At 45.5% G+C, this 14598-nt stretch overlaps 1 protein-coding gene across 1 annotated transcript; it reads left to right on the top strand.

Moving 5' to 3' along the window:
* Positions 1-1033: 1033 nt before the first annotated feature.
* LAJ45_11667 (uncharacterized protein) lies at positions 1034-8545 on the top strand (the record flags this gene model as incomplete). Its single annotated transcript, XM_046121142.1, has 11 exons — positions 1034-1338; positions 1394-1627; positions 1698-1998; positions 2096-2309; positions 2377-2481; positions 2536-2556; positions 2619-2732; positions 2788-2964; positions 3029-3053; positions 3122-3736; positions 3790-8545. 11 exons carry the CDS (start codon positions 1034-1036, stop codon positions 8543-8545), a joined length of 6867 nt encoding a protein of 2288 aa, XP_045965665.1.
* Between the last annotated feature and the right edge of the window lie 6053 nt (positions 8546-14598).

The following is a 14598-nucleotide window of genomic DNA, read 5'->3' as shown; positions in this document are numbered from 1 at the left end:
TCAAGCAAGTTTTGTAGGCGAACACCACAGCCTCCTCGAGTTATCGGCCTCACGTGACCGGAACTTGTGATAAGCAGATCGGGAAGTAATGTTCGTTCAACGCGTTTAATAGGGTATAACCCATCCCTTGTGTGGCAGAGTGACTTCGCCATGAAGGAAATGATTATTTATACAGAGGCAAAGTCACTTAGCCACCGCATATAGTTCCCTAACGAGTCGGTGAAGCTGCATGTCTCACCAGCCCAAGGGAGCGCGGTGTGTGAGGATACTCACACGCTGGCGGATTTGGGGGCTCTTCTTCACTTGCGGGATTTGTATCAGTCCGAGGTTTTGAGGGATCGGTATGTAGCCGGTGTCAAAATCGAGATATGGACCGTGGGATGAGATCAGCATTATGATTATGCGCCTGCACAGCACCATCTTGGATCTCAATACAGCAAAACCTATCATAATTCCACCCCTGCGGTGGCCGAATTTTGCTGGAATTATCGTAGGGATGTAGTTTATAGAGAGGTATTTGCTAACAAGCTGCAGGTATCGTTTCCTCTAACCGCTAGAAGTTTGGTAGAATTATGATAGGTTTCTCTGTACGAATAATAAGCCTCTGTAGGTGGGGAACTTCCTCAACTCGAAGTACTCTACATAGGGTGCATATTCTAAAGATCGATTAGAGAGAAACTGACATGTCAACTGCAAGGCATGTTCACCGGCCCTTATGTACTGCGCACAAAATCCAATGTAACCGAGATCTGTTGGTGGTACAAAGGGTCCCCAGCAGTATGGTCTAGGAGAAGATTTACACTCGGGTAAGAAAACTAGTTGTTTTTTGAATTAAGAAGCTCCAATCGCTTACTCGAAGAGCCATTGAACATCTTTGTGAGCTCAGCCTGAAACTCTGGTTAGCGCGATTGGCCACAAATCAATATGTGAGGTGAAAAGTACTTATAAGGCAAAATCCCGCCGGGGTATTTTATTTACCCCACACAATACTTCATCCCCGACACATCTCTGATACAACAACTTTGAGGTAGATATGGGATCTGTTCAATCCAAAATTCGGCGCGTTCTCAAAAAGAGGTCCAAGAAGAGCAGGGACGGCGGTTCTCGGCCGACAAACCTCCCCCAGGGCCCACCTCTGATATATCTACCGAATGAACCTAATCAAGCGCATGTTAATACAACATACCAAGCTACTCATTCTCGGACAAACCTCCCCCAGGGACCACCTTCGGTATTTATGCCGGATCGACCTAATTCAGCGCTTGACACTTTACAGCAACAAGTGAACACAACATACCAGGATACTGGAGATGTTCTCCGTGAATCTGAAATCCCTAGGTTGGCTCACTACAGATCGGCTACATTGGATTCTTTCTAATCCAGCATCTACCAGCGGGCTTGTTGATACCGCCGATGCTGCTAGTTACAGGCCGATACTGCCCTCCCAGCAAAGCTATGCCGCTCATTCCTCAAGCCTCGAGATGGAGCGGGAGACTCCCCAGCTGGAACATGAAGTCCCGGGCGTCGGCGACGGTGATCTACTCACAAACCCAGAGGATGAAATCGGTACGATCGAGCGCTATTGTCTGGTATCTTCCCCTGAAGTTGTAGATACCGAAAAAGCTAAGTAAGGCTCAACTAGAGTATTAACAATTCGTACATTTACTTTTGAACTGACTCACAGGGCCGTTGTGTAGGAACTCGAGGCTATGGGGCGAAGCAATTGAACGCCTCAAAAAGAAGGCAGAAATCGAAGGATTAACCGATTTTGAGAGGGGTGTCAGGCCAGTTCAAAGGCTCCTTGAAGAGGTAGAAAATCGTCGTACAATAATCGAGACCCAGCGGATTTGTTATAGGAATAGGCAAGGAGAAGAGGTGCCTGTGTCGGATGTAATTTTTAGAGAGCTTAATAACTACGCCTCTATTGGGGATATTGCATTACAGCATCATCCAGATGTCGTTGCCTTGGTATGGTCAGGATTCAGGCTTCTGTTACAAGTATGTTATTTTACCTGTCTCCCCCCCCCCCCCCCCCCAAAAAAAAAAAAAAAAAAAAAAAAAAATCACTGTCTGAATTCTTACTGTCGGCATAAAGGTAGGGACTTCATATGTCGATAATCTTGCGATGATCTTAAACAGCGTTGGATACCTTGCATGGATCATATGCTGCGGTGCTCTTTACGAGGACCTTTATGTGAAAGTAGACACCAAGTGTTCCGAAGAGATACGAGATTGCTTGGTGACTCAATACGTCTCAATTTTAACATATCTATCATATGCCAACGAGCATCTTAAAGGGAGCAAAACAGGTACAGAACACCACGTTCGTTTTACTATCATTATAACTCATGTGATAACTGGTTTTCAATCGGTTAGAGCGTATTTTTGAAAGCCTGTCACCACAACTGTCTCAACTGCTGGAGAGCATACGAGATTCAGAAAAGATGATAAAAGAGCGTTCAGACATGGCCGAGAAAGAAGGTGAGGACCCCCGCTATGACACATAAATCTTATCCTGCTAACTCATAATGAAAGCGGCCAACGCGGAGCGATCTAGTATATATACCCCTGCTCCTTTCAGTTTTGGGGATATTCTAATATCTTTGCACGAAACGCAGAGCAGGAAGTGTCACGACGCAATTTGAAGTATATTAGGGAGCACTTGGAAAATGTCAAGAGTGCTGTCAATGAGTGCAATACAAAACTTTCCAAACTTTGTAAGGTTGCTGATGGTAAGTGATAAGTACTTTTTAGCTCAGCTAACAGGGGTTTTTGCTAATCGTGAAGAAACCATTTTCCATAATACGCTCGACTGGGTGTGCAATATTCAATATGGCAAGATTCATGAAGAGCACAAAGCAAAGCGTACTGCAGATACATGTCTTTGGCTTGAACGAAACAGCATATTTCAAGAGTGGGTTAATTGCCGGTCATCTTCGGCCGTTCTCTGGTTACGTGGTGCAGGTATGATATAATCAGTACAAGATATTCACCAATGCCCAAAGAATTAGACTAATTCGCTCACCAGCCGGCACCGGGAAAACAATTCTGGCGTAAGACCTCCTTATTTACATCTGCGATTCCTGTGATCTCCGTTGAGGTTGCCTAACGTCCTTAACAGTTCCTCCATAATTGGCCTGCTCGGTCATGAATACAAAAGGAACCGGTCTTTAGCCTACTTTTACTGCAGTATTACATCTCCGGACCGAATCCTGCCTGAATCAGTGCTACGAGCAATTACAAAGCAACTCTGTCATGAATATTCCGGGGGGAAACTGAAACTACCCAAAAAGCTGGTCGAGATCAAAGATAAAAGGGTTCGAGAGTCAGCAGGGCTGCCGAGTTTGGAGGAGTGTGCGGATCTTATTATAGAGCTTTCCAACTATCTATCATCGGGGGTATGGATTGTCATCGATGCACTGGACGAATGCGATGGCAACACACGGAAAAATCTATTTTGTTCTTTGGACAAAATCGTAACTGGCGGCAAGGATATCCGAGTTTTTCTTACGGGCCGCGATGAGGCTGATATCAGAGGTTATATGATGCAACGACACGAGAATTATCTTATTGACCCTAGCGACAACGCTTCTGATATAGAACTATATATAAAGAGCGAACTAAAGGGTTTATATGACGACCTCATTTCACACGAAGTAGGGCCTGAACTTATCACCCAGTTCAAAAAGCTTGAGGAAGAAAACATTCGGTCATTGAAAGAAAATGCAAATGGAATGTATGTATATAGAGTACACCCACTAAAATTATTGTCGCTTACATTCAATATAGGTTTCTCTCTGTCCATCTTCGAATGAAAGCCCTGCGCATGGAGACAACACTTCACGGTATGCAAAAGGCTATTAAAGACTTCCCCAAGTCGCTGAACACGGTCTACACCGATATATTAGACAGGATCAGCAGGCAGAGCGACACAGATTCTACATGTGCGCATGAGATATTGAAGTGGCTTTTTTATGCGGTCGACGATTTTTCAGCCGACACCATTCTCGAAGCTCTGCGCCACTCTGCACCAGGGAAAGGAAGCGGCAACACCAAGCCGAAAGCGCGGAATGTAAGGAATGCCCAGAATATTTGTTGCGGACTCGTCATCCACGACGAGAAAACTGGAGTGCTTCGATTTTCGCATGCTACCGTAAAGGAGTACCTGGAAATCCTTAATGGACCTGGTTCATGCATCAGCGGAGGGCACGAATTCATGTCCGATATATGTCTCAGAATTCTTTCCACCTCTAATTATCGAATTGATGAGGAATGTACCGATGATACCTCAGGCCAGGCTTTTATCAACTATGCAACTCGTAATTGGGGGAACCATGTCCGCCACTGTGAGTCGCGAGACTCGTGCCAGGACTTCCTCAAGTCGTCATCCTCCTCCTATAAAGCCTGGTCATCTAAGGCCATCGAAACCGTACCTGTCCTACGCATGAAAGAGACCCCGGGGTGTTGCGTCGATCTAGTATGGGTGGCATGTTATTATCGTCTGTTAAACACACTCAAAAGAAATCTGGAAACGATTGGTGCGGGCTGCGTTAATGCTGCTGGACGTACCCCGTTGCATCACTGCGCAGAACATGGCTATATGGAATTTGTTAAGCATTTGGTCCAACATAAAGATATTGACGTCAACGCCGAAGATGACATGAAACGTACACCGCTCCTGCTCGCGATAATTTCGAATCAAGTAGGTGTCGTTGAGACCCTATTGAAGCACTCGGGGCTTAAGATTGATATGGTCGATCAAGATGGAAGGACGGCATTGATGCATGCCTCCTTGATTGGTAGCGACAAGATAGTACAGCTGTTACTAGATTCGGCAAAGTGTGATGTGAATGTTGCAGATACAGAAGGCTATACCGCCTTACACCACGCTACATTGAAAGGGCACCAGAGAATTTTAGATTTACTCTTGCGGGTATCTTCTCTCAATATCAACTTACAAACCCAGGATGGAAGCACCGCACTCTCGCTTGCTGCTCAAGCCGATAGCAATATAGCGATTATGGAAAAGCTGCTAAGCTTTCAAATCAGCAGCGGCCCTGCTCTTGACCCAAATCTGAGGAATCACCAATCGGAAACACCGCTTTTGATTGCGACCGGGCGTGATCAACAAAAGATTGCCGAAAGATTGATACAAGATGAGCGGGTTGACATCAACTGTGGTCTTGGAGAGGACAATATGTTTATAAAGGCTGCAGACAGCAACAAGGCCTGGCTGGTAAAACTGTTGGTAGCGCGAGTGGATGATCTGGACATCAATCGTCGAGGGATTAATGGCTGGACTGCCCTGTATAATGCCGTCCGCTACAACGCCTTGGACGCTTTCAGATACATTGTAGCATTTCCCGGTGTCGACATCGAATGCAAGGATAGTGGGGATGGCACTTTGCTTCAATTTGCTACTGAACGCGGGCGTGCGGATATGGTTTCGGAACTCTTAGCGCATGGAGCGAATGCAAGCACAGCTAATCAGGGAGGTCAAACGCCACTAATCATCGCCGCAAATCACAGATATCTTGATGTCTTTAAGGCTCTAATTGCACACTACGACAAAGCACAGCCGCAAGATAGGGTCACCCAATTTCTAGGCGCCGTAGAATCCGATGACGAACAAATCATGCAATTGATACATGATCAGAAGGAGAAGGGATATGATATCAATCAGAGAGATGAGTCCGGCAAAACCGAACTAATGGTAGCTGCCGCAAATGGGTTAACCAACACTGTTCAAACACTCCTAAAGAAGCCTGCAATCGAGGTCAACGCAGTCGATGATGAAGGCGAATCCGCACTGTCTCTTGCAATCCTCAAGGGCCACACCAGTGCGATTGATGCCCTCGTGGAGTACCGCAACATAGAAATCAAACTCCCCGCTCATTCCGGTACGGCATTGCCGCAATGGGTATTTGAATGTACGAATGACAAGATCCTGGATCTTATCTTGAAGAGTTATCCAACGTTAGAGGCTGCTAAAGAAGTGGGTGGCAAGAGGTTTATATCCCTGATATCCGCCGCATCTTCCAACAACATAAAAGTTATGCAATTTCTGTTAGCCCATGGATGCAACATCAACCATACAAACGGCGCTGGCAGGACTGCACTAATAGAGGCTGCTGTGGAAGGACACAAGGAAGCGGTTACGGTATTACTGAGGGAAGAGGCAATCGATGTCAACATGGTCGACCCACGAGGTAGATCTGCCCTCCTCTGTGCGGTAATATGGGGACAAACTGGAGTGATACAGACTCTACTGGAGAAGAAGGGGATCGATATCAACCAAGTGGACTCTGGAGGGACATCTGCGCTCCTACGTGCGGCAGAAGATGGAAAGGCTCAAATAGTTCAGATGCTACTGGAGAAAAAGCGGATCGATATTAACCAAGTGGACTCTCAAGCGAGATCTGCACTCCTTTATGCTGCAATGCGTGGACACACTGGAGTGGTACAGGCGCTATTGGAGAAGGGGGCCGACGCCAATCTAGCCGACTCTAATGGGACAAATGCGCTCCTACATGCGGCAGAAGATGGACATCCTCAAATAGCTCAGATGCTACTGGAGGGGAAGGGGATTGATATCAACCAAGTGGACTCTCAAGGGAGATCTGCGCTCCTACGTGCGTCAAAATATGGACATGCTCAGATAGTTCAGATGCTGCTAGGGAAGAATGAGATCAATATCAACTTAGTCGACTCCCAAGGTACATCTGCTCTCATATATGCAGTAGAAAATGGATACACTGAGGTGGTTGGGATGCTACTAGAGAAGAAGGAGATCGATATCAACCTCGTCGACCCCGGAAAGAGATCTGCGCTCGTGTGTGCGGCTGAAAATGCACGCACTGCAGTACTTCAGATGCTTTTGAAGATGGATGGGATTGATACCACCCCAGTCAACTATTTGGGGAGATCTGCGCTCTTTGGTGCAGCACAGTACGGACTCGCTGAAATTGTTCGGACGCTATTGAAGATGGATGGGATAGATATCAACCTAGTCGACTCCATAGGTACATCTGCGCTCATACTTGCGGTAGAAAATGGACACACTGAAGTCATTAAAATGCTACTGGAGAAGAAAGAGATCGATGTCAACCTCGTCGACTCCGATAAGAGGTCTGCGCTCCTGTGTGCGGCTCAAAATGGAAACGCTGAAGTCCTCCACATGCTTTTGAAGATAGATGGGATTGATATCACGCGAGTCAACTATTTGGGGAGATCTGCGCTCTTTGGTGCAGCACAGTATGGACTCGCTGAAATTGTTCGGACGCTATTGAAGATGGATGGGATAGATATCAACCTAGTCGACTCCAGAGGTACATCTGCGCTCATACTTGCGGCAGAAAAGGGACACACTGAAGTGGTGGGGGTGCTACTGGAGAAGAAAGAGATCAATATCAACCTCGTCGACTCCGATAAGAGGTCTGCGCTCCTGTTTGCGGCTGAAAATGGAAACGCTGAAGTTCTCCACATGCTTTTGAAGATGGATGGGATCGATATCAGCTTAGTCGACTATTGGGGAAGATCTGCGCTCTTCGGTGCAGTAAAGTATGGACTCGCTGAAATTGTTCAGATGCTATTGAAGATGGATGGGATCGATATCAACCGAGCCGACTACGGAGGTACATCTGCGCTCATACTTGCGGTAGAAAAGGGACACATTGGAGTGCTTGAAATGCTACTGGAGAAGAAAGAGATCAATATCAACCTCGTCGACTCCGAAAAGAGATCTGCGCTCCTGTTTGCGGCAGAAAATGGACGCACAGAAGTTGTTGAGATACTTCTGAAAATGGATGAGATCGATACCACTTTAGTCGACTATCGAGGGCGATCTGCGCTCCTACGTGCGGCGGAAAATGGACACACGGAAACGGCTCAGATGCTATTGAAGTCGATGGGCGGGACTGATATCAATCTCGTCGACAGCCGAGGGAGATCTGCCCTCCTATGTGCAGCAGAAAACGGACATACTCAAGTGGTTCAGGTGCTACTAGAGCAGAAAGAGGTCAAGGTCAACCTAACCGACTCAGACGGGAGATGTGCGTTGTGGCACGCATCACACCATGGATACATCGAGATGGTAAAGTCACTCCTTGAACACCCCCAGATAGACATTAGGAATCGCGGTATGGACTGTTCTACACCACTACTTACCTCCGCCCAACTGGGTAACGATGAAGTCTTTCAATGTCTATTCGAACGATACGAGGCGGATCAACTCCAGGAGATGACTCACGACCAAAACCCAGTTCTTTCGTGCGCGGCGGAGAGTGGAAATACAAAAATCCTACAGATGATCCTTGATAGGGGAATATACGACATAAATCACCGAAATGAGTATGGATCGACACCTATAGTACGTGCTGCTGCTAGAGGACATGCAAAATTTGTTGCAATGTTGCTGGATGTTGATGGGGTTGATCTCAGCATTTTACACAACAGTGGGGATTCTGCGCTGGATTATGCCAGGTCTTATGGCTATGAGGAAGTTATCAAGCTGCTGGAACCTCGGATGGGTCTGAAGGTGGAATAGTTACCATTCACGAACATCATTCCATGTATTTTATGTTCTGGAGTGACTCTAAGGGACAGGGGGTGAGCATAGGTTTCCTTTTTGGCAGATGAGAGGGTTGGATTTCATATCTGGATTATACATCTGTTATTTTATACTCACACACCACGTCATTTATGTATGGGGATTGGGGTTATGTTACCTTCGGAAAGTTGCAAACTCTTGCTTACTATTCATTTTTCTATCTATATCGGCTAAATTGCAAGCGCACAATATTCTCTATTTCCAAAAACGTTAAGAGCTACTTAAAATCTAAACGCCGTTCTATAATCTTACGGAGGTCTTTCGTATCACAGCGCGGCAGATAGAAGCCGATCTCAAATCCCTGCGTGACGATTCTACGATAGTAGCTGATGTTAAAACTCCCTATCACCCCGCTATTCAAGTACAGCGGTAGGTAATAAGTGATGGAACACAGCGATACCTGTTTTGGTAAAACGCCACCAATATTTGGTGTTTGTACTCTCAGGGCGTTCCATCACTTATTACCTATCGCTGTACTAGTACTTATACAAACACCTTCGTCGAGCTCCGGCTCCTCCGTCCTCCTCCAGCAACCGGTCCTCGATCTGACGACACCTCAACCTCCTTAGTCATTCGACGCCTTATATACCGAGGAAGCTTCTGAAAACTGGAGTGTCCGTCTTGAGTTCCATAGACCCCAAATATCAGCCATTCGATACCCCATGTAACAATGTCATTCCGGGATTATTTTAGCGCCATTTAGCACCTTATATATACCAGTCAATCACATGGCGGGGTTCCGGGATCGGACTCAAGTCTTATGGGTGCCAGCAATTATGTATCATATTCGATTCCTTTTACGTCATGGCGTCCCGGTGCATCGATATATTTATCTCGAGTCCTACAGACACCAGAAGTCAATCATATGCATTCGATGCCGTATCTATATGTGGGGTCCGGCAGCGTTCGATCCGGGAGAACTTGTGCGGCCGAGAGACAGCTACCATTCGGTGCCTCACACATCGTGGCCATGGTGTACCGGCGACGTTTGGAAGTGGAGCGTGAGCTTGGGGATGTTTCGATAAAGAGGTGGTAGTGGTAACAGTGATTTGTAAAACCTCAACGCTAATATGGCGCGGGTGCACGTGCGAGGGGATGGTTGATAACGGGCATAAGATAGAATTGATAGTAATAACAAGTCGGGGAAGCAGGATCCATGCAACTAATGAACAAAAGAAAAGAAAAGAAAAGAAAAGAGAAGAAAAGAGAAGTCGGGGGAGGTCGATAGCTCTACCAACTATTGAAATGAATCAAAAAATGAATCTTATACTCACGTAAAACTTTGGTGTAAAACGAATCATCGGAAATGTGTTTATTAAGTGACCAAGGAAATGAATATTTTTACAATGGGGAAATGAATCCCGAAATGAATCTTAAGCCTCATATGTTACTTTTATAAACACATTACCTATAATCCGAAATTATATATAGGTTTATACTTAACAAATAAAAATAAAAAAGACTCAGGTTTGAACCTGTGGGATTGCGTTTAGACAGTCCACATCTTATCACCTACGCTATTGATTGATATATTAAGCTCTGTACCTTTGGGTTATTGATGCTAGGAAATACATTTCTGGTCCCCGGTGCAGCAGCGGAAAAGGGATAAGAAAAGGCATAGGAAAAGGCATCAGAAAAGACATGTTAGGATGATGACGCACTCTTGTCCAGAATAGGTAGTACGTAAGCGGAAATGAATCAAGGAAAGGGATTTTCGGCTTTGGAAATGAATCTTTTATGCCTTTTCCACAAGCATCCCAGGGAAATGAATCAATTGATTCGTTCCAAAATTTCGCTTGGTGGGAAACGAATCAAATGATTCGTTTCCATGGCTGGTAGAGAGAAATTAAACCACTCCTATAAACTCGTGATTTCTGGTATACATTCCCACCCATATATGCTTCCGGGACTGTCGTATAGCGATAGTTGGAAGTTCGATCGACAGAAAACGTTCGAACACTGATAGCATCAGTAAAGAGCGGTCAACCGCTTAATTAACGTATATATATCACGACGGCGGTTCCTATAACTTATATAGCGAAGTAGGATAATCTAGGGCCGGAGCTACAAATAGTACTTGCAATTGCATGGAGGGGCTGAATCCATTCGTCAACCAGCACGCGCTCAGTCAGCCGTGGACGCTCATAACAGACCGAGGGCAGCGGGAGAGGTACAAATATGATCTAACCCGGCCCTCCCATACAAAGCGATAACTCGCGCGTAAGCTCCCTACATACAAGTAAGTACCCCACTCTCTATAATGGGCTCTATACCGTACGTGTACGCTTAGGTAGACATCCCACGCGCCCTTAGACGTCGCTCAAAGACCAAACCTCAAAGAAACATATGTACCCAGCACCCTCCTCCCCCCCGAACTCTGAGCCTTCTGTGCCTCCTGCGCCATCTCTGCCCTCTGCACCCTCTATGCACACTCAGCCCGATACGCAGAAAAGCGAATCATCATCTATCACTCGATCGAGTGATATATTATGAACCTAGCAGGCCCCTGGTGAAAAGAAGTGTTCCTGGATGCAGTGCTCCTTTGACAATTCACGCGACTAAAGCGAGGTGTATACATACAAGTATATGCGCTATGCGGAATATTGGTGTTCCGAGCTTCTCTGGCTCTCTAGAAACTCCAGCGATAGCCGACGTGCATGCTTTGACGAAGGCGCTCCTTGGCATGTTCTTGGCATGTTCTTGGCACACCTAACCCTAGCCCTGCTATTTTGTTATTAATTTGATATATCTGATTCTACGTATTTTCAACAGTAATAATAACGCAGTGGTTTGCTTCATAATCGAGTTGGACTTGTTGGTAGTACCTAGAATCGCCGGAGAGGGAGCATTGCTGGGATATAATACATGTTCGCCAAGGAAATCTTCCATCTGGGTCTGAGGAACGACTTTCAACACCTATATCGGAACTGGAGAGAGATGCCCGACCCTATGTTCTGCGCCAGGCACCTTATATCACATCAAGTCTCCGCCCCGGCGCCGAGCCCGGGTGAACAATTCTCTCCCACGGCAACCTCCTCACTCCCGCCTGAGTAAAGCATGGAACGCTAAAGACAGCTAGAATCGACATCCCAATACATCTCCTCATCAAATCGAATGTTTTCTTCAGATCTGTTTTGTTTGTGTTCTCTCGTGTGTCGATGAAAGGACTAAAAAAAAAACACGTATCAAGATCCTGGATATCTCAATGATGTCCTCTGCCGTCGGGAAACGGAGAGTCGGATGCTATGATCCTGTGAAGGCCATCTGCCACTGCGTTAATTCGTAATATAGAGTAGATAGTAGCACTTTGATTACTTCACTCACTGAACTAGGCCCTTCCGAGAGTGCAAAAAAGTTTTGTGTTGAGGATGGGTACGTGGGGGTCCGGTACTGAGGCTGGATGTACCGTTGGCGGTACCTTCAGTGGGTACTTAAGGTAGTGCTACGTCTCCTTCTTTACAAGTACTGGAGGATTGGGCGGGTATAGGGGGAGTCTGCCCAGCGTCATGATCACTGTTTATCGATATCATCGATACTACAGTACCGCTATAAAACCCGACAAAGCCAAGCGGGAGCGCAAAATTAGGGGTAAATTGGAGGCATGGGAACTCCAGATGACCGGTATATATGCCATATTTCTTCAAGTCCGATTCAACGCCTATGGAAGCCAGATACCGAGTCTTTCCGATATCAAGGCCTAACTTATTGCATTTTCTGGTGATGCTTTCAAACTAAACCTATGTGCCCAGAACACTTGATTTCTCAGTGGACTGGTGATTTCGATATGGCTTAATACTATTTCCTCGTTACACTAAAGCTTAATGCTTGGGTTAATCAGAGTTTTTAATGAGAGTACCTGGCACTTCGATAGCTTAGCTGCGGTCCCGCTCGTCCCATATTGCAATAATGGGCCTGTCCCGGCCCAGGAGGCCCTAGGGTACAAACTTTCTTAGGGATTGGGATGTGATATCCCGAAATCCGGATAGGTTATCCTGTGGGAGGATAACTTTGAGACATTTGGGCGTTTTGGGATAGCATATCCCGAATTTGGGGATATCACGTGTCAATGATAGCTAAAGCAGGAGATTTTGCTCTAATTATCCCCGCCAAAAGATACAGGTTTCAGGTTATCTTTACCTAAAGATACAGGTTTCAGGATAGGTTATCTTTTCCCGTGGATATATATCCTTTCCTATGGATATAATCTAATATCCCATCATAGGGATACGGACTTTTACATAGAATAAAGTGTTCTCCTGCTGGTAGTATTTCGCATCCCTAGCAATTTTGGACTTAGACAAATTCGGTTTTTTTTTTGGCTGTCGAATTTTTAAACCTGAGCTTGATAGTGGTAATTTGTACTAGGTCTGTATCTGAACCACTGGCATAGTTGGTAGCATCCACTAGATGCAATCGCCAATGTGTAAGTTCGATTCCGCTAATCTACATTTTTTAAATTTAAGTTCTTGATGGTATCCCCTACGAAGGGTAGGATATTCCCTACCAGTCAGAACATGCCCACTTCCATGAAATATCTCTCCTTAACTGGGGATATCTTATCATATCCCGGTGAAAAAGGATAACTTATCCAGCAAATCGAAGGGTCGTACCCAATAGTTAAGATAGCACATCGCTCCTGACGGGATTGCTCATACACCTACAGCAGGATATCTTATCCCACCATTTGTCGCAAAACAGTATCCTGCCTCCGTGGATAAGATATCTTGAATTTTTTGTCCTCTAGGGGAGGGCCCATGAGACCAATTCCGATACAGCCGCGCCGTGGGGAATGAGCGTTGTATGATAACGCGGTACCGTACCTTTAATGCAGGACCCAGGAGAGCGGTGGAGTGAGGGTCACTTTGTATCGTGAGGGAATCTTCAAACATAAATATTCCCTTGAGGGCATTCTGCCGGAACCCTAATCCATAATACAATAGTATACTTATATAATTATCCATGTACAGTGGAGTCCCGATAGTAGCAACCTCGATAATAACATATTCTCGATAGTAGCATATAGTTGGGCAATCCTAAACGAGTCGGTACGGGCAAAGTTGTTCTCGATACAAGCATATCCCCGATAGTGGCACACGAAAATCTGTTCCCAATCATATGCTATTATCGAGACTCCACTGTATATATTTTAGGGACATATAACCAAAGCTTAGTGTCAATTGTATACAACCGAAAATATTACCAAGTTCGAAATCGTTAGATACAAAATGGATGTACATCACCAATTTGTCTATACATGGGCGGTACCATCATTGAATTACTTTCCAGATACTCTTCTGGGAGCGTTTACCGCAACCGCTTTCAACATTCTCCATGACACTGGTCCCGACACCTTGATATACTGATACCTTTCGTGACATTTTCCTTACACCGTTCCTTTCACCTTTCCTTACATTTTTCCTGACACCTTTAATGGAGAAACGAAACAATTTATTAATTAAAAAATGTTTCTATATACGTATATCCATGCCGGGGAAAGATTCAGAAAAATGACAGCATGAAAAGGCATCAAGAAACCTAAAAAATGACCAGGGAAGAGTAGGACGGAAAGGTATCCAAAATGGAATCAAATATTCGGCTCCAATCGATGTTTTCTGTAAATGAATGAAAAAATTCGCTTTTTAATGCCGCCACCACTCTAGGACCTCCATCCCCGGTGTCGGGATCTGTGTGCCGCTGGATATAAACCTTGCCGAAATGTCCTCGCCCGATGTCATCCTCTTTTTGTCAAAACCGCGTACAAGTAGTGCTATTAGGTGCCTTTTCAACGAGCTGAACACTGTCGGTAAAGAACATTACCCCAAATCTCCATTCTTCGGTTTCGGGACTTAAGGACATGTTCGGGAATAAAAATAGAGAAGTGAATTTTGTTAAGTGAAGTCGAGTAATTGTCCTGATACGCGCTAGGGAGCTATCGCGCTACGAAGGGACTAAGCTTTGCCCAGGGGGCTCTATATCAGGCCGAGCCTAAT

This window comes from Morchella importuna (assembly GCF_003444635.1).
Source record: "Morchella importuna strain M04M26 chromosome Unknown Morimp01GS083, whole genome shotgun sequence".
NCBI lineage: Eukaryota > Fungi > Ascomycota > Pezizomycetes > Pezizales > Morchellaceae > Morchella > Morchella importuna.
Note: the sequence above shows the minus strand (reverse complement) of the source record. Positions and strands in the feature narration are given on the sequence as shown.